The 19518-nt window shown below is 38.5% G+C and overlaps 2 protein-coding genes and 2 long non-coding RNA genes across 4 annotated transcripts; 1 reads left to right on the top strand and 3 right to left on the bottom strand.

Annotated features, from left to right (window-relative positions):
* Positions 1–5172: 5172 nt before the first annotated feature.
* On the bottom strand, positions 5173–6083 carry LOC134224571 (uncharacterized). Its single transcript, XR_009982983.1, has 3 exons — positions 5868–6083; positions 5381–5783; positions 5173–5313 (listed from the first exon to the last, which is right to left on the bottom strand). It is a non-coding gene; the product is annotated as an uncharacterized LOC134224571 (long non-coding RNA).
* An 846-nt stretch (positions 6084–6929) lies between these two features.
* Positions 6930–7795, bottom strand: LOC134224285 (uncharacterized). The gene is made up of 3 exons (XR_009982896.1): positions 7548–7795; positions 7386–7483; positions 6930–7322 (listed from the first exon to the last, which is right to left on the bottom strand). It is a non-coding gene; the product is annotated as an uncharacterized LOC134224285 (long non-coding RNA).
* Positions 7796–14280: 6485 nt separating this feature from the next.
* Positions 14281–15696, top strand: LOC134225432 (DNA-directed RNA polymerase III subunit RPC4-like). Its single transcript, XM_062705511.1, is given in 4 exon segments — positions 14281–14665; positions 14734–15037; positions 15039–15087; positions 15163–15696. Coding segments are annotated over 4 exon segments (1074 nt in total). The 5' UTR covers positions 14281–14408; the 3' UTR covers positions 15627–15696.
* LOC134225433 (small ribosomal subunit protein mS26-like) lies at positions 15649–16484 on the bottom strand. Its single transcript, XM_062705512.1, has one exon. It carries the CDS (start codon positions 16371–16373, stop codon positions 15714–15716), a length of 660 nt encoding a protein of 219 aa, XP_062561496.1. The 5' UTR covers positions 16374–16484; the 3' UTR covers positions 15649–15713.
* Positions 16485–19518: the final 3034 nt, after the last annotated feature.

The raw sequence follows: 19518 nt of genomic DNA on the forward strand, positions 1-19518 counted from the left end.
CGGATCACTATCCGGTGGTGGCGGAACTGGGCTCCTCGGTCAATCGGCACCAGCAGTTACGGCGGAACTACCACCGAGTGAACTGGCAGCGTTTCCAGCAGTGCGTCGATAACACCGTCGACTACGAGGTGCGTCCGGAGACGCCGGAAAGTATCGACCGCCAGCTGTGCGCTATCGAGGAGGCGATCACGGCGGCCTGAGAGCAACACGTACCGACGGCTCGGCAGGTAAGCAACTCCTTAAACATCGATACACTCACCAAAGATTTGATTCGATTGCGGAATGTCACTCGCAGGCAGTTTCAGCGTACTGGACTGCCTGAGCTTAAGGCACGCTGCAATCGAATCACAAAAATTATCAAGGCCAGAATGGTGGACCTCAAAAATAACGACTTCTCGAATAAGATCCGCACTCTCCCAGATTATGCTAAGCCGTTCTGGAAAATGACCAAAATTCTAAAATCCAAGCCTCGGCCCATTCCACCTTTGATCCCACTAGACAATAATGGTTCTAAGGATCGCCTGATAACTCCTGCAGAGAAGGTCGCTGAAATAGGTCGTCACTTCGTCAGCTCACACAATCTTGGGCAGAACATCGTCAGTCCACACGAAGCAGCCGTCAACGAGCATGCTAACAACATCCATTTGATTCCCAACGACTTCTCGGAGGAGTTGGAGATCTCAGCTGACGAATTGACGGCCTATATCAAATCATCGAAGAATATGAAGGCCCCAGGCTTCGACAGCATCCTGAATCTCGAGCTCAAACACATGAGTGCGCCGTTCTTTGAGCACCTCTCGGTGATCTTCAATCAGTGTCTCCGGCTCAGCTACTTCCCATCGGCCTGGAAGTCAGCGAAAGTCATCCCCATCCGGAAGCCTGGGAAGGATCCTTCCTCACCCAAAAGCTATCGTCCCATCAGCCTTCTCTCAGGATTATCCAAGCTATTCGAAAAAGCTATTCATCACCGGTTGCTTGAGTCTGCCGAAAATCTCAACATCTTGCTCGAGGAACAGTTTGGTTTCCGACGCGGTCGGTCAACTGTACACCAACTGACCCGAGTTACCAACGTCCTCAGACGGAACAAGTTTGTCTCGAAAACATCCGCCATGGCCTTACTCGATGTCGAGAAGGCATTTGACAATGTATGGCATGATGGCCTAGTGTACAACTACAACGCTACAAGCTTCCCAGCCAGCTGGGGAAAATCATCAACAATTACCTGTCGGCAAGGACATTCCGGGTCTCAATCAGCGGAGCGAGTTCCAATGCGCACAACATCGTCGCAGGCGTTCCCCAGGGCAGTATCCTCGGGCCCCTGCTTTTCAATCTGTTCACCTCCGACATGCCAGAACCTCCAGAAGGCGGCATTCTGTCTCTGTTCGCAAATGACACATCCATCGTCTACAACGGTAGAGTGATCAGAGCGCTAGTGTCAAAACTCCAACGAGGCCTGGATGCCCTGACAGAGTACCTCACCAGCTGGAAGATCTGTATCAACGCGGCGAAGACCCAGGTCATCATTTTCCCCCCCCCCCAATCCCCTAAACTTGTTCCGCCTGGGGACTGTAAAATCATCCTCAATGGCACGACCGTGGAATGGGCCAATGAGGCCGGCTACCTTGGCTTGACCCTCGACAGCAAGCTTATTTTCAGGCAACAGGTTGACAAAACGGTGACAAAGTGTAACGTCTTGTTGAAACTACTGTACCCTTTGATCAACCGCCGGTCGTCATTGTCCCTGAAAAATAAGCTTGCTGTCTACAAGCAAATCATCCTCCCTGTGATCGAATATGGCATGCCGGTCTGGGAGAGCTGCGCTAAAACCCACCACCTCAAACTTCAACGGGTCCAAAACAAATTCCTGAGGATGATCCTCAACACCCCTCCCAGGACAAGAACATCCGAGGTCCACCGTCTGGCCGGAATAAAAACCTTACATGAACGCTTTGGTGAGTGTAAAGAAAAGTTTAGGGTCCGTTGCTTGCATTCGGATCAGGCTCCAATTAGGGCGCTAGTTCCAATCTAGGTTATCAAATTTCTTATTGTAAATATTAGTGTACATAGTAGTTAGGTTATCAAATTTAAATTTAAAAAACACACCAGCGCCTCCTAAAGGCCGTCATGATATATCAAATTAACACTTCAATAACAATGTAAACATAAAAATTTAAAATTGAAGTTGGAGGGCCAAGCCGGCCGAGCACTGTACATGTAAAAAATAATTGTAGAACAGAAAATGAAACAATAAAGAAGAATTTTACTACTACTACTACTACGCGCGCGAACCGTTTTGATCAAGATTCCACAAAGAGCGGTTCGACATTCGATGCAGCGGAGCGGACACAGCAGCATGAAGGCGTGGGTGGCAGTGGTTATGCAAAAAAATTATTCCAAATTTTGGAGGCTTAGCGAAAAATCATAAAGTGGCGGTCGGACAGTTTCATCGCAAGGTGCCTTCAAGCGTTTTGGATGCAATTATTTATTGGAAAGTCGCATTGGGAAATGAAAAATGGTTCTTCTCAGGACCAACAGCTTATGGAAAGAAAGAGTTAATTGCGAAAAGGGATTGCTTCGGTGGCATCGGGTTTGGCGTGGTAGCTTGGTGGCTGTTAGTGATTCCATCCATTCAAATTTACTGCATCTTCTCCCTTCGAGGCGCTATCAAATTCGCTATTTACGATTGAGTTTTGTACTTAAAGAAAGATTATTTCGGATAGTTGGATCAACCTTCTTTTGTATAAAATGTTGACTTTTGTATAAAATCAATGAAGACGCCACCTCAGTGGAAACTATCTACAGCAACCACCCATCGGTGAACGTCGCTCGGACAGACAGATGCCAAGAGATAATTTTTCCAAACAGTGTGTTGTCTGTTGAATCCCGATCAAAATGGCTCGCGCTCGCCGAAAACCAGATTTCTTATATCTAATGAAGTCATTCCGTTAGCCCCACCCCTTCATTAATCGTTATGAGTGCACATTTTATTTGCACTCATATCATTCACAAAGGGGCGGGGCTAACGGGCTTAATCTATTGAATACAAGAAAGCTGCTGTCCGGCGCGCGCGAGCCATTTTGATTCGAGCGGTTTGACATTCGAGTAGTGGAACGGACACATCAGCACGGAGGAGTGGGTGGCAGTGTGGCAATACTGAAAATTTATTTCAAATTTTAGAGGCTGAGTGAAAAATCATCAAGTGGCGGTCGGACAGTTGCAACGCAAGGGTTCGACAAGCGATTGGATGCAGTTCGTTATTGGACAGAATGCGCATTGGGAAAAGAAAATTGGTTCTTCTCAGGAACATCATTTTATGGAAAGAAAGAGTTAATTGCGTTAATGGACTGTTTCGGTGGTAGCTTGGTTGCTGTTAGTGATCCCATCCATTCAAATTTACTGCATCATCTCCCACTGACGCGCTATAAAATTCACCATTTACGATTGAGTTTTGAACTTTGAAGAAAGATTATTTCGGATAGTCGGATCAACCTTTTGTATAATGAGTTGGACAAAATGTGATGCAGCGGAGCGGACACAGCAGCACGAAGGCGTGGGTAGCATAGCGGTGGCAATGCTGAAAATTTATTCCAAATGGTGAAGGCTTGGCGAAAAATCATAAAGTGGCGGTTGGACAATTTCAACGCAGGGTGCTGACAAACGTTTGGATGCAGTTAGTTATTGGAAAGATTGTGAAAAGAAAATTGGTTCTTCTCAGGACCAGCATTTTATGGAAAGAAAGAATTAATTGCGAAAATGTATTGTTTCGGCTGCATCGGGTTAAACGTGTTAGCTTGGTTGCTGTTAGTAATTCCATCCGTTCAAATTAATTGCATCATCTCCCTCCGCCGCGCTATCAAATTTGCTACTTACGATTGAGTTTTGCACTTTGAAGAAAGTTCATATCGGATTGTCGGATCAACCTTCTTTTGTATAAAGACCTTTTTGGAGGACACCACACAAGTAACCATGGAGCTATATATGCTTGCAAATAATACAGCCATTAAAGTTGACTAAAAGTGGAAAAAGGCCCTTTTACGACCGAAATAATGCCTTATTACTTTGACATGATGAAATAAAACATATGTAATGCATCGCTGCATTCGTAACGCTGAACTAGTAGATCGTTGCTTGACAGGTGATGAATAAATGCATCTTTACATCGTTAAAACTGATCTAATGCAATTAGCATTTAATATGCTGATCTGTGATTGATTACATGCATTAATGAATGCTTGGTGGTTACTTGGGCATCCTCAAAAATGGCTGAAATAAAGCAGAAACAAGCAGAATCAGAAGTGGCGTGAAACCAAACTCAAATATATTTATTTGCAACGTTTGGTTTTCGCCCGCGATGTAAGCGTACGTGGCAAAGTAAGGATTGTGATGTCCCCGACTGAAAGCCAGCCGAGTGGCTTCAGCGGCCGATGGGTCATGTTAATTTCACGGTTAGAGACTCAAAGTCCATCCAACTGGGAACTATTATTAAACTTCTTGATTCAGTTGGCCTCCGAGCAGTTTGCTCAATGTTAATAAAACGACACAAATTATTATGGCAAATACCATCAATTTTGAATAGCTACGTAGTCCTACGTCACCTTTGCGTACAACCCGATTGGGCTGCACCTTTGAGTTTTTTTTTTTTTTAATATAAACGTCTGTTGTCTGTGATTTTTTTCATCAAATCCCACTCGGAAAGATCTTCTAGAAATCTACCGCGATATCGCTGAGACAAAAAAATAAGTCTCCTAGATATTTATGTTCGATTTCTAGCACCTGTCACACCTCAAATATGCCTCAAATGCAACAACCGTTTCTACCTCAAATTTAAACCGTTTGAGCCGATAGCAATTTGACAGATAGATTCTCTTAGATAACGCAGAGATATCTACTAGACATGGCTACCACCGTTCTTCTAGATTTTTGCTAGATATGACGGAGATATGGGTACCTTGATTCTTCTTCTTTTCATTTTTATTTATTTTTCGGATGTTTATTATTTTTAGAAGCAATTCGAACCATTTTTTCTTTTTATTTAATGCTTTTAAATAATAAATTCTAATTAAATGTTCGTTTCATACTTTAAAATACCTTATTGGCTAAATAAGTAAACCAAATAAGACGAACAAAATAAATGAGACAAACAAGACACATAAGTAAGATAAATAGGGCAAACACTATTTATCTTAATTATGTGTCTTGTTTGTCTCATTTATTTTGTTCGTATTATTTGGTTTACTTGGTTTGTTTATCGTATATGTCTGTTATCTGGCTTATATGACTAAATTTGACTGGATGAATGAACGGTCACATGGTCTGAAAAAAACGAATCCGTTATTTGTTTATCTGTTTGGGACAGAGGGAAGTGAAACTTCATAGCTACCTAATTCCGGTGTATTTACATACGGTGGACAAGCTGTGCTGGGAAGCCCTCGTGAGCATTGTCGACAGGCAAACAGTTCTTCCAATTTTTGATGATCTTTAGCGTGATCCATGATTTTTATCCGGGAAAAATTCTGGCTACACAGTCCACATGTGTTCTGTACGGACGATCCCTTCAAAAGGTTCCTCCTCATTCTTCATCACTGAAGCGGAGTAACTTAGTTCTTCTCCATCTACTATTTGATGCAACCGGAATACGTCCCACTTGCAAACATGTTGGACCAGATAGTTCTCCTGAAAGTCCTAAACAAATACGGTGTTGTGTGGACGTACGTTAACGTCGTCAAAATTTCGGATCCGCATGGATTCGAAGATGGCTCCGCAGCTCGGCAATTTCATACTTCCTGTGCCATTAGAAAATGAAAGAGAATTCATAAAAGTTAATTAACATTTAACAAAAAACATTCAAACAAAACTATTTTGGTTACCTGGGGTGTTTTATTTCCTTTGTTAATTATTTAATCAGACGGCAATGCACATTTAATTTAACATTCACCGGCGAAAACGAATTAAATAAAATGGTGATGCAGATCATGCGCGCAGCGCTTACGCCGCAGACTACGTAGAAGGTAATGAGAAATTTTTTGACAGAACCGCTTCGGTTCACAGCAGAGTTTTGGTGTATGGGTAAACACACACACATAAAAAGGCTTAAAGGGGAGTTGGTTCGAGCCTAAGATGAAAATGAATCTTGACTAATGTGGTTTGCATCTTAGCCAGGTAGATTCCTGTTCTCTTTTAGATATCCTTCCATGCGGGATGTTGTGTCTGGTTGTTTGAGGTTGTCACTATGGTTTTGTTTTCTGCATCTGATAGTAAAAAATAATTGAAGTGTCAAATATTTTATTTTTTGTAAGAATTTCCCCGCGTGTTGCGTCTGGTTAGCTATATAGTCACAGGACAGACAAACAGGGCTATTATATTTATGATGAAATGGTCTGTGTTCGTATCCGCATAACTTGAAAACGGCTGGATGGATTTTTTTCATTTCTTCAGCAGAAACATTCGTTATAGTTTCCGACGGGTTTATATGATATTTCCTAATGGGAAAATTACGAGTAAGGTTGAGCAAACCGTGAATAACTAAAATTGTGATTCCTATGCGAACTTTGCATGGGAAGTTTACAGCGCCCTATTTCGCCTACTATGCAGGACAACGTCTGCCGGGTCAACTATAGTTTATTATACAGAGCGATTGGCAAATAAAGGCCCCACGCAATACAGCCCATCTAAACACACAAAAAAAAATCGTTGGTAAAATTAAGAGAAACGTTGGTAAAATTAAGAAAATCAGTTAGTGATTTTCAGTAGAAAGTATAAGACTGTTAAATCTACAATTGCAAAAATGTCACTTCGATAGGAACTTTTACAAGAGCCGACTTTTCAAAGTAACATTATCCTCTCAAAGCTAAACGTGTATTTTACATTTGAATTAACTAGTGATTCTTTCGAAATAACAAAAGGTATGCGCTTTCAATTTAAGTGGAGTATGTCAAAATAAAACATTACATATATTTCAAATTAATAATTCTGTTTTAGTTTTATTTATTTATTTTCATGGTTTGGATTTCTATTATCTAATATTTTTGTTCATTATTCACGCATATTATAAACGAAACAGGTCCGCCTCAGTCGAAAGCGTTGAATACTTTAATTGATGGTGCTCTGGGATTAGCCGAAACTTCCACAAGTTTGCTGTAAATGGAAATAGATTCGCCGTGTACTGCGGTACATAGAGGAAGCTGTAACACGGAGGGTTAATGGTCTATACAGAGTACCAGGGCCAGCGTAGACGAGTTCGTCCGACAGCTATCGATCCTCAAAGGTCATTCAATACGAGATGAATGTACGTCGGCAGAGGGGTGCCTTAATTCTGATGTGGCCTGGTGAGGATGAGACGGATGATTAATATTTTGACTATTATATTAACAAATATAGTTTTCTACCTGCTGCCGAACGATTTTGTTGGTGGCAAGCAATAGATTAATTCCCCGTGCATCCGATTAGTTATAATCCGAGCTCTGTGATTAGTTTTGATAAGCATCTGCAAATTTATAACACGAAATTGACTTCGGATTCTAGTTAGGTACATTAAATTCCATTCTTACCTTTAATGTGCTTCAATTTCCTCAGTTTTCCCCGTTTTTTCAGTAGCTCTATTTTTTCGCCGTCAGCAATACAAAAAATATTGTCTGTTTCCTTGGTAACAAAACGCGCCGACCATTTTTTAGGTACTATCAAAATCGTCGCCAACATCTTTATTCTAAAATTATGTTAGTTTTATTAGTAAATAATGTCAATCTGCATTAAAAACAGGGCTCAATTTTGGGAAATAATGTGATTATTGAGTACATAAAATTTTGTTCACAGTTGATTTGACAGATCTTACGGCCATTTCTGCTGGCGACGATTTTGGCGTCAATTTGTTTTGCGACGATTTTAAATCGTCGCGGCCGATAAGGTGGGAAATTGATAATATTTGATGACAGTTAATCCTCAAGTGAGGTCAGTTGCCAGATATTTTCATAGACAGCGTTGCCAAATTTTTAGAAATCAGCAAGCTCGTTTGAAATCTTTCAATCTCTCAAAAAAAAATTTCAACTGTTGAAATTACATTTTTTTATTCAGAAATCATTCCTTAAACTGAAAGTTTTTCTTTCACATTAAGTGTTTCATTATTTAAATTAACCAAAATTGCTCTATATTCAAAATAACAGTATGATATTTTTAGAAACACAATTATTTTTTTCTCTGTGAAGGTAGCCTCACACCTCGGGAATTTGGTCCACGGATTTTTTCCCCATGCATTTTTGCATATGCGATGTTTTTGGAATTCGGACACGGAAAATCAAAATCCCGGCCCCATTTAAAATGCACGGGGTTCAAAATCCGGCGGAAAATTTTCCCGAGGTGTAAGGTAGCCTTTAAAGGCAGGTTTACAGTTCGGAAAACTTGTAGGAGGGATTTGTTACGGGATTTTGCTCCGGGTTTTGTCAGGGAAAATTTTCCGCGATAAGCTTGGCGATAAGTCTCCATTGTCAAAACATTTTCCGTGCTTGAGTTTACACTTCGGGGTTTTGGTTCGGATTTCTTTATATAAGAGGTAAAAAGATAACGAGAAGAGGGAGATATAGCGAGAGAAAGGGAGAGGATGAGTGAGAGAGAGCGAATGAGTGGGAGAGAAAGAGAAAATGAGTAAGTGAGAGTGGGTGAGTAATACGCCTACCCACCATTCATTCAATATGGCGAACAATGTTTTTGTTTGAATTTCTATTTTTCGACATAAAGAAGCCATACAAACAAAAAACGCTCGATGTACCTCAACAAGTTTTCGCAAGGAGAAGTTAATTGCCGATAATTAGCACTAACTGCGAACGAATCAGTCACCCAAAATGAGCGCAGAATTCGGGAGAAACTGTGTACCAAAAACAGAAGTACCAGAAACGATGCTGGGTAGAGTGCCATTGTAACGCGGATGACAGGCGTCTCACCGTCCTGGTTTAAACCTATTTGAACTAAACATTAGATGGAAACAATTAAATATTTAGGTACTTTTTCACATGGGATAAAACGGAAACAACTCAAATCCAAGTTGGGCCATCCAACTCAAAATTGGCTACCTCCACCAATGGTGAATTGAACTTAATTTTGATTTGTTTGATCTTCATTTTGGATAGATGAGCACTAACGACATCTGCTGATTTCAGTTAGTTGGGCAAATCTTGAACCAGATGGCGGTAGTGAGCAGACGTCAAACTCGAGCGTCAAACGATGTGTACGCCACGAGTGATCGATTGGCCAACTGATTAATTTTTGAATTGACCAGTAAATCATTGAATGATGGAAATTTGACGAGTGATATGACTGTGCGTGTACCAACAAACCTTCATATTACGCTTAACAAGTGAAAAGGGCCGAGGGGCGATTCACTGTTGTCAAATAATGAATCGAAAATACGTGAGTGAAAATAATTCATAAAAATACAAATATTGCACAAAAATACACATATTGCACAAAAATACAAATAAAATGCTTAAAAATACGTTATTACACGGAAAATTCGAAAAATCATATTTAATGCACATAACCCAGCCAACAAATTGGTTCACATAACTAACTTTCAGTTCTGTTTAATGTACTCTTATACTAATGACATACTGGTGGTATTCGTACCATGGTACAAGTTGTACCACTAGTGTGTCACCTTGTACCATGCTGGTACAACGTGGAAAACCATGGTACAATATGTACTAGGGTATATAACCGTGGTACTTGTACCATCAGTGTGTCTTTAGTATTATATGATGCAATTTGATTGTATAAAATGCATAGATTCCTTCTATGTGAACAAAAGTGGAGGCCATATACGTACAAATCAGTGTTATGGCATAAAAAGATATACGATGTATTCCGATTTCAATTTAATCAATATACAATCATGTTGGTTTTTATCAGAGATCGCATATGTTCAGTTAAAAGGTTGCATAATTGGACTGTTACAACTTTAAATCTAGAATAGTAAAAAACAGTTCAAACATACATCATAATACATACATTATATTATCATAAAAAACATATTGTATTTGCAACAACAAATTTTCTTAGGTCGAAACGTAATCATTATGTGACATGCTGTTAGTTGATTATTAGTTAATGTATATATTTATGTTATAAATTTAGCCTCCAGCTTCCAGTTTCGATCCTTTGACCTTCTAGTTCATAGTCCAGAAGCTACCTGGTTCCTCCATGTGTACGCAGTTGGGGAACGTCCACAAATTACGTAACGCTTAGAGGGGGGAGGGGGGGTTGAGTGAAGTGTGACGATCCATACAAAATTTTCAGAAGCTTCATACAAAAAGTGTGACATAGGGGGGAGGGGGGGTTGAAAAAGTTCAATTTTAGCGTTACGTAATTAATGGATCTTTCCTTGTTAAGCAATCATTTATACCTAATGATAATATTGCGTCTGCGAATACAATCTGGAAAAGACATTCCATTACATCTTATACAACATTGTCGACAATGATTGCATAAACCAGTATATGCGATTTAATTGAACACATATATAATTTCATATTGACGTGTATAATATCATCATAATATTATCATCTCTAAGAGGAGAAATACAACGTTGTCAATATAACAAAATTGCCCTCAAAGTTTGTTTTCCCTAAAATCTTGTTTATTGTATTTCTTAAGTGTTCTTTAGATCGCCGTGATGTTGTGAATTTATTGTTGAGAACAAAATATGGAATAAAACGACTAATAGTACTCTCTTTCTGGTTGCCAAATTTCTATCCATTTAGTGAGTACTTAAAAACAACACCAGGCTGTTTACTATGCCTAATGACAAATAACAGTAAGTATTTATTAAGAATCTACCTTTGAAGGTTTAGTTATCTATAGCTAGTACAGATGTACGGAAAAAACATAGTTCATGGAGAATGGGTGCGAAAAGGTTCCCTTAGAATTCTGGCCAATAGTACAGATATAACTGAATGATCATTTTCATGTAGTTCTATTTCACAGACATTGACTGGGTGATTACCGATTGTTTAATGTTGAGGAATGTATTTGTATAAAACAACTACCGCTTTTGATATTTGTCTTCGAATTGTATTTAATGACAATGACAAATGTGTTCTTTTTAATATTCTTGAAAAAGAATATTTTATTGAACATTCAAGGATCAACAGAGTTGTTGTATGTATATTTGAAATCATTATAACAGAGGACTTTACAATCAAATCTTAACGACATTGTAACTTCAGATGCACATATATGCAATTTCTTGAATATTTGCGATATATGATTCCGTTTTGAGTTTAAATTTACATATTTACAACTAATGACATAGATTGTAATTAGATTGTACATTTACATTATATGTAACCTTTCTACAATTTTTCACAACTTCTGCTGGATCTATATATGATTACGATCTGATCTGTGAATATATATAATTTAATTTGTACATTCTTATACGATTGCTGGTTTGCTGGGAATGCAAAACAAAAATCTTCAAATACATCGAAATGCAAGTAAAATGGTCATTACGCGAATTCAAAGTCTTTTCGTAATTTAATACAATATTTACTGTTAACGCACACATCAAAGAATAACAAAACGACATTACTATAGCTTTGCGCACTGAGTGGAAGATTCCCTCCCCTATTTTATTCATTCGATTTGAACCCCATTTCGAAGATCCGCCAGTAGCGTTTCATTTTGGAAACGAAAAAAAATATCTTAGACCTTGGACAAACTACATTTTGGATCAATGGCATTGATCCAAAATGTAGTTTAATGAATATCAACAACCAGGTCAACAGCAGATGCCTAAAATGTTTACAAAATCATGCAATATGGCTGGCGGATTTTCACCGAGACGTGTTTACAAATATCGTTGCGCCGCATGTGAATACATATTTACCATATTGATTGGTTGATTACGAGTGATTGTAACATATTTAGGAATTGGACAATCGTCCGAAAATGATGAACATGTTTTAAGCAAATCAAAAATAATCGGTATTTACTGTCGTTCATTTCTAGATGAAAATACATCCCAAGTAACCAAAAGTTCCTTTAGGAGTACGTTTTTCGCTTAATCAGCTTCACTGAGCTGCTTAAGCGAAAAACGTACTCTTAAAGGAACTTTTGATTACTTGGGATAGTATTTCAAATCTGGCAAGTGTTTTATAGAATTATATATATTAGCATTTGCTCTATAATTATAAATTGAAAGGTTTTCTGTCGGTCATTGGATGCGAATAGGTAAATGTCTTGTGGATACACAAGAAGTCAGAAATGTTTTGCATCCGAGAACTTCCTTGAATGGATCGAGAATCTAACACGTTATAACTATAGGTTTAAAATCCTTTGCTCAGTACGGTGAAATTACCTGTAGAAATTTTTCGTAAAATGTGAGGAATATGCAATTTAGTCCCAATCTGGAACGGGACTTGCAAAGAGGAAAAAATGTAACTTCATCTGCAACCAGCAAGCGCTGTCACGAATTGTCAGATGCAACCAGCACCTTTTTGTGTAAAAGTATTGGTATCCCTCAAAAAGTATTCCGAATGATTTTGTTTTACGAGTACTTTTTCACTTTGAAAAGTATTCTAGAAAAGCCGGACAGCTTAATATTGAACTGTTATGAATACGTGTTTTATTTTTGATAGGAAAATCTTTATAAAAATAAGTTTACAAATCCGTAAATCCCAAACACTTTTATTGTGCTCAGAAGATTCTACCCGGGATTTAGGTGAAACACTCAAGGAAACAGTTGAGAATCGATGATCAACTGTGATGAAAAGAAGAACAAGTGTCAAAACAAGGAAAAAGAAGCCGTCTTTGCAGGTCTCGTCTCAGGTCCCAATCATACAAGGCTGGAAAAATCTCAAGAAAATTGTTGATGCAATCTGATGCAATTAAATTAGTTCAGTTTTCGTCTCTGAAGTCTTTTTTTTTTTCTTCGAAGCACTGAAATGCAAAAATCGAAGTTCAAATACAAGAATAATTAATTTCAGTCCATTTTATGTGAAAAAATACACTAATATTACATCAATGCACAAAAAATACTTCAATTCAATTTAATGCATTATTACATCCAATACATGTACATTACATGGAAATACATAAAAAATACATTATTACATTTTCAATACGTCGGACTGAATCGAAAATACACAAGTGAATCGCCCCTCGAAAAGGGCCTACAACCATAACCTAAACATTTAGAAAATCCCGTTCGAATAAAAAGGCATTGCAATTTCAAATCCCATTTCGCAGATTTACGATATTTCAAGCAGCAAAAACTTCTAAAAGCACATAATCAACACTGTTTATGCATCCATAACCTTATTTGCATCGAAAATAACCAAAAAAATGTATAGAAATCGATAAAAGAAAATTTTGAGTCTATATTTCATTTTTTCTCCGGAATAGGTCTTCTTGATAAGTCACTCTGTGTTTGCTTGTCATTCATATAGACCCTTTGTTTATGGCATTTTCAAACGTTAACATGGAATAAGTAATCATCAGTCTCTGCCGCCCTTTGCTTTTAAATAAAAGAATCATGAGGCGACTTTTCGAAATTTAGGTATATCGATTGCATGGGACAAATTTCCATATGGCGTTTGATTGAAGTTCTTAAGAGCCCCGCACATAGGATACGTTTGCGTTGCGTTTGACACATTTCCCATGGGAAAACTGTCAAACGCAACGCAAACGTATGCTATGTGTGGGGCTCTTTACGTCCAGTTACCTCAGTGAAGTTCAATGTAAGGGCTGTTACATGAAAAGGCCTATTGCTGTTCAAAATAGGATTATTTACATTTTGCGAATTGCGTCATTTCGAAAAAGAATTCAATAAAAATATCAACTGACAGCATTTTGTTACCCCAAAAAGACAGCATAAAAGGCATCGCGAGTAGAGATGTCGTAAAATCTAGATTAATCGATTACTCTCGACTCTTGACGATTATTGAATCGATTCATTGTTGAGTAGTGATCGATTCACAACGATTATCACAACGATGAATCGATTATACTAATGACACACTGGTGGTACAAGTACCATGGTACAAGAATCTTGAAATGAGTACCATACCAATTATTGTCTTTATTAAAGATAGTCTTGGAATAATTTTTTTGTTCTCTTGTACCATGGTACAAGTACCACAGGTGTGTCCTTAGTATTAATCGAAGTAAACGACATCTAAGCGTATAGTCGTAAAATCCCGAATAATCGATTAGTAACTTCAAAATTATTCATTCAAAATTAATCGATTATCACAACGACTAATCGAATTAATTGATTAATTTGCGACATCTCTAATCGCGAGTATTTATAAATAAAACAAAAATAAAATACATGCAAAGTACCACGAGTTAGCAAAATTTTGTTCAATATTGAATTCCATTATAATCTAGCTCCTAATTCTGTAGCGGTTTTGGCTAGTGTCATGGAATCCACTGTTAAAATTAAGCAAGAACCGGGACTCAAATCGAAAAGAGTTAATTCTTCCGTACCGTCAATGCCATCCGCAGCAACGACAGCTCCCATTCCTACCGGTGTAACCATCAAAACCGAACGTCTTACATCGTTTCGTGTTCCGCGGGATCTAACTTTAGGTGGACTGGCCAACGGTCGATCTGTGAAACCAGTAACAAATAAAAAAGTGTACACACCAAATTTGAATGCAGTGAGGAACAAAGACACGTAAGCATCTAATTTATAGACTTGAATATGCTTTATTGTCTGTTACTTATTAGATTCTAAAATTTCAGGAATGTTAAAACAGCATCAACGGGACCGAAGCAGAGAGTCAAATCAGAACGCAAAGATAAAGCCGGTGGTCGAAAGCAGAGCTCGCTGGTCCAGACCGCTGGTATTTTCTCTGAGGGTCTGGCCCAGCGCGTGCTTCAGCAACGTTCAAAATATGACAAATACAACAGTTCTGCGAAAGAGCCGGGGGAAGCAATCCGGCGTCCAGTTTATCGAACCGAAATTAAGGTTGATCCGGAAGACGAGCGGAAACGTATTTCGGACCTTTTTGGGGACGCCGAAGAAGATGAACTACCTTCGGAAGAGGGTGAAAAAGTATGAAAATCAAATGTTGAGGCCCGTACGTCTGGACAATTGTAAGTATTATAGAAGTTGTCTCGTTCATTTGTACAATATTGTCAAAACATGGTGCTGCTTGATTCTCATTTCAGTGGATTACAAATTCAAGGCTTTGAAGCCCGAAGTCAAAGATGAAAATCCAAAACCGCAAGCAGGCGAATTGCTCGAATCTATCAAAGCGACTGATAACCAGAACAACTTCTTCCTGCTGCAGCTTCCGGATGCATTACCTGGGAAAACCGACTCGGAAGTGCGGAAAACGGAACTCAATGGAACTGGAGAAGAGGAGGCAAAAACTGATCCGCAGCGTTGCACAGTTCGAGAGCTGGAAGAAGGTTACATCGGGAAAGTGATTCGATATCGATCGGGTAAAGTCAAATTGCTTCTAGGAAACACAGTGTTCGATCTGTCCATGGGTATGGATAGTGGATTTTTACAGGAGCTTGTGTCGATCACAACAAATCCGGAAGAACGAAGCGGGAATATTATCAATCTGGCGGCGATTAAATCTAAACTGAACGCCTCACCGGATTGGGAACATTTATTTAAGAAGTGATATTTATTAATAAATCGTTGAATGAATCGTATTTCATTACGTTTTACTACGTCAATGAATCTAATAACAATCTTTGTAGTAAACTTATCATCCCTTGATTGTTTCCTGAGCTTGTCCCTCTTCGTTCCTATGTATATTACCATTCAAATCAATCGCAAAGTTAAAACTCATTGGTTGAACTAAAGCCATTTCTATAGCCTTATCGATATTATCTCGAGTAATGTAGCTACTGGATAATTCTTTCTCTCGTCGGACTCGTTGCTCTACTTGTTCGAGATTTTCCTGATCCCTTTGTTCTTTGGCAACCAATTTTTCCAGAATGTAATTCTTCCTTTGTTCTCGTTCGTCAGCAAGCCTCTTGTCGCGAACTTCCCCAACTTTTTGGTTCCACTCTTCGTTGATCCTCTGCACTTCTTGCCATTCTGCCGCTTCCTCTTCGGGTGTTTGAATGACCATACCGGCACGGGATATCAGTTTCGAAGCCTCGACCTCATCCATCAGAAACCGACGCACGGCCTTCATCTGGGTGTGATAGATATTGTGCAGCCGTTTTAGCTCGATTGCCTCTTCCTCCAGTTGCTTGTGCCGTTCTGGGACGCGGAACAGTTTGCTCTTGGCCGTGCCGAGGAAACGTGGCTTACGACGGTAGCACACCGCTGTGAAGTGCAGCATACGGGTTGATTGCTGCTGCACATTTAGAATGCATTTGGATGTCCATAGACCGACGGCACTGGCAATACCGGACATTTTTAGGTGTTTGGAGGCGTATTGACAAAAACTTAAACACGGTTGGATAATCTGTGCTGTGGAATCGATCGCAAAGCACGACCCCCGTGGGTGAAAATCACGAAAGTCCGAATCGGTAAACGGTCTGTCAACATACCGTCAACATGCTGTCTAATTATAACAGTTTGTGTGACATCGGTGTTCTTCGATTTTACTGCTTAGACATTTTGCCGCTTTTGCCAAAAACACAAATTTGCATTCACAGAAAAAAGATTCCGTGGTAAAAATTATAGTCGTTTTGCTTTTGGCAGCGCAGTATCATCACTTGCAGAGTATATGTAATTAAGAGTGGTGACATGTGCCTCATTTGACAGGTCTCTTGCTCGTTTGGAACACGATTTTGTATGGGAATGACAGATGAATTTTGTTCCAATTCTGACAGTGTCGCCACAATAGAGGAAATAAACTATAGAGGACGATTGTCGCTGCGGTTCCCTTTATTGTCATCGTCCCCAAACATGGTGGGTACCTATCTGTCAAATCGTACTGATTTTTCCTTCGTTGACATTTATGCCCTATCCTCGCCAGCAAAATGCCCTATCTTTCGCCAGTGAAGTCACTTGAATCGAACGCGAACTGAACGTGTAAAACCTTGTACGAAAAGAAAGTTAAACAAGTTCAACTTTTGGCAAGTCAATTGAATTCAACTGACTTGTTCAATTCACTTGTCCTGTCAAAACGTAGCATAACATTAGCGCAACTGACAGGTGACTAATGTCGTTTTCGGTTATTGCTGGGTCGAACCTAGTTCTGCACCGGATCCGCTCTAACAGCTGTCAAAACGTTCGGTTATTCGTTCAGGTTGGATCGCGATCCGCACCAGATCCGACCCAAAATGAATGAGGTTCGCTCTGCCGATTTATCGAGATCCAACCTAGATTCACCAATACATTCGAACACAAACTGTCAAACTGGTGTTTATGTTTACGCTAATGGAAAATGAAAACGCAAAAGACACGGATGGGTATTTGATTTTGTTTGTTTCATTTGTTAAATTTATCAATTTGGTTGCTGTCTTCCACGCAAAAATTGATTATTTTAATGTTCTGCTGTCTTCAAGTTTCTCTGATGGTAAATCGGGTTCAGATATTGACATATTTTTCGCTGATTACCTCAGATGGTAGCTCCATTATAAACAAAATGAGGGTTGAATATTTTGTTGAAAATGTGATTTATGAAATGCAGTGACGAGAAGGTAGCTGCTATTTGTTCACTATTACGTTGTGTATTCGTACATATACTTTAGGTATAATTGCTCTATCAATGGGAAAAAGCGTACCAGAGTATTTGCTGCTATGAAGTTATTTATACCAAAATGTTCTTACCATTATTTTATTCATTATTGCAGTTCTGTGCATAATTTGTTCAAGGTTACGGATTTGAAGAATATACACATAATGTCCCAAGTAACCATTAAGCCGTTAAAATCGACTTTATTTCGGCTCTATAGTCGCAATAAAACCCTGTCAACAGAGCTAATAAGACTTAAAATATTCTTTAGTGCTGCTCAAAAGCCGCTTTTGGCGAATTATTTGGCTGATATAGTGCTTGCCCCTACCTATTTTTCCACGCCTATGCCAAAATGTCAAAATTTTTAGACGAGTTGGAACGGAACGAAAAAAAAATTAAATGGAAAATACTTGTTTACATTCTAATGCGTTCTTTCTCTTTTATTCCTATTGGGGATTCAATTTTTTTGCTAATTCAATTTAACTCCGGGCTTGAACGCTTGGAGCTGTGTTTGATGCTTTTTGTTTAGGTTGATCGCTTACTTTACCATCTGATCCAATACGCATCTGCATAGATGTATTGTTTGGAAGGAATAAAAAGCAGAAGGATTTCATCTGCCTCTGCATCAAGGGCGAGAAGCGTTGAAAATGACGGAGGAAAATAATACATTGATTCAGTAATTAATTAAAGACGGATTTGTTTGTATTTAAGAAACCCACAGCTCATGAAACATTTTCTGGCATTTTCCATGCAATATGATGGTGATTTGGCTGCAGATTATTATTCATCATTGGAACAATATTTAAAAGCATACACGACTGATCTTCAGAAAAAATGTTTCTAATGCGAGTAAAAGAGACAGGTTATAAAATTCTAGGTGTGATTGTTATTGATTCTACCAAAACGTCATAGATAGTAGCTCTAAATTGGCAATAACAATTCCCTTATTCGGCTTGAATCCACAGGGCTTATATCAAAGCCTTATATACCGATATACGGCTTCTTTTGATGCTCGAAGCTTATACGGCTGATTAGCACTTGAAAATCGTATATACAGCTTATAGGCACTGAAATGTTGTTATATGGTTTATATAAGGCTTATTAAAGTGCTTAATGGTTACCTGGGGTATTAACCCTGGCATTAACCATTTATAAGGCTTTAGCAACTACGAATTGTGCATAATTTTTGAGTGGAAGAAAGGTTTTTAATTGTAATTCGTTAAAAAACCCACAAGACATATTTATTCTCATTGATATTTATTATGTTGAATCTACTGTTTAGATTTTGTAGTGAAAAATTATTTGCCTCTTTTGTATTTGTATTTTTGTATTTTTAAATTTTTGGCTTTGCAGTTCTGACGAAATCGCAATTTATCCCAAAGGGTCCCCTCTGGGAAGAAAAATAGCAGAAAGAATACAAATAGCAAAAAAAATGCTGTTCAACTCTTGTACGATTTGATTCTTTGTTTTAAAATAAAAGGCACCAAATCTAAATAAATTTTGTATTGGATTCTTTACAAAGTGTTCCATATTTTCTTGATCTGTTCCATTTCAATGACAATTGATAATTCAAATCTACTGTAACACAATTACTGTTACCATTAAAGCCATATAGAATCAGAATAATAGTTTATCAGGAAACACGGATTGGCAAAAATTCTTTCACGGCAAACCGCATTACCGTCGTCATTCATCATAAGCTCCTAATCACATTAATTTATTTCATTTTTTTTATTCCTTTATTTATTTGATAGGCACTCTGTGTTACTTAACCGCTACTGCCGCTACTGTGCCGAGATCTACTGTGGTATTCTGCAGCCAGAATCCACACAGAATCTATTTTTAGATTTTTCCATTATTCATTGTTGTTGTCGTT

This window comes from Armigeres subalbatus, chromosome 3 (assembly GCF_024139115.2).
Source record: "Armigeres subalbatus isolate Guangzhou_Male chromosome 3, GZ_Asu_2, whole genome shotgun sequence".
Lineage (NCBI taxonomy): Eukaryota > Metazoa > Arthropoda > Insecta > Diptera > Culicidae > Armigeres > Armigeres subalbatus.

Bases quoted from the DNA above. Each gene is read 5' to 3' on its own strand.
- LOC134225433 (XM_062705512.1), bottom strand. From the start codon at position 16,373: ATGTCCGGTATTGCCAGTGCCGTCGGTCTATGGACATCCAAATGCATT.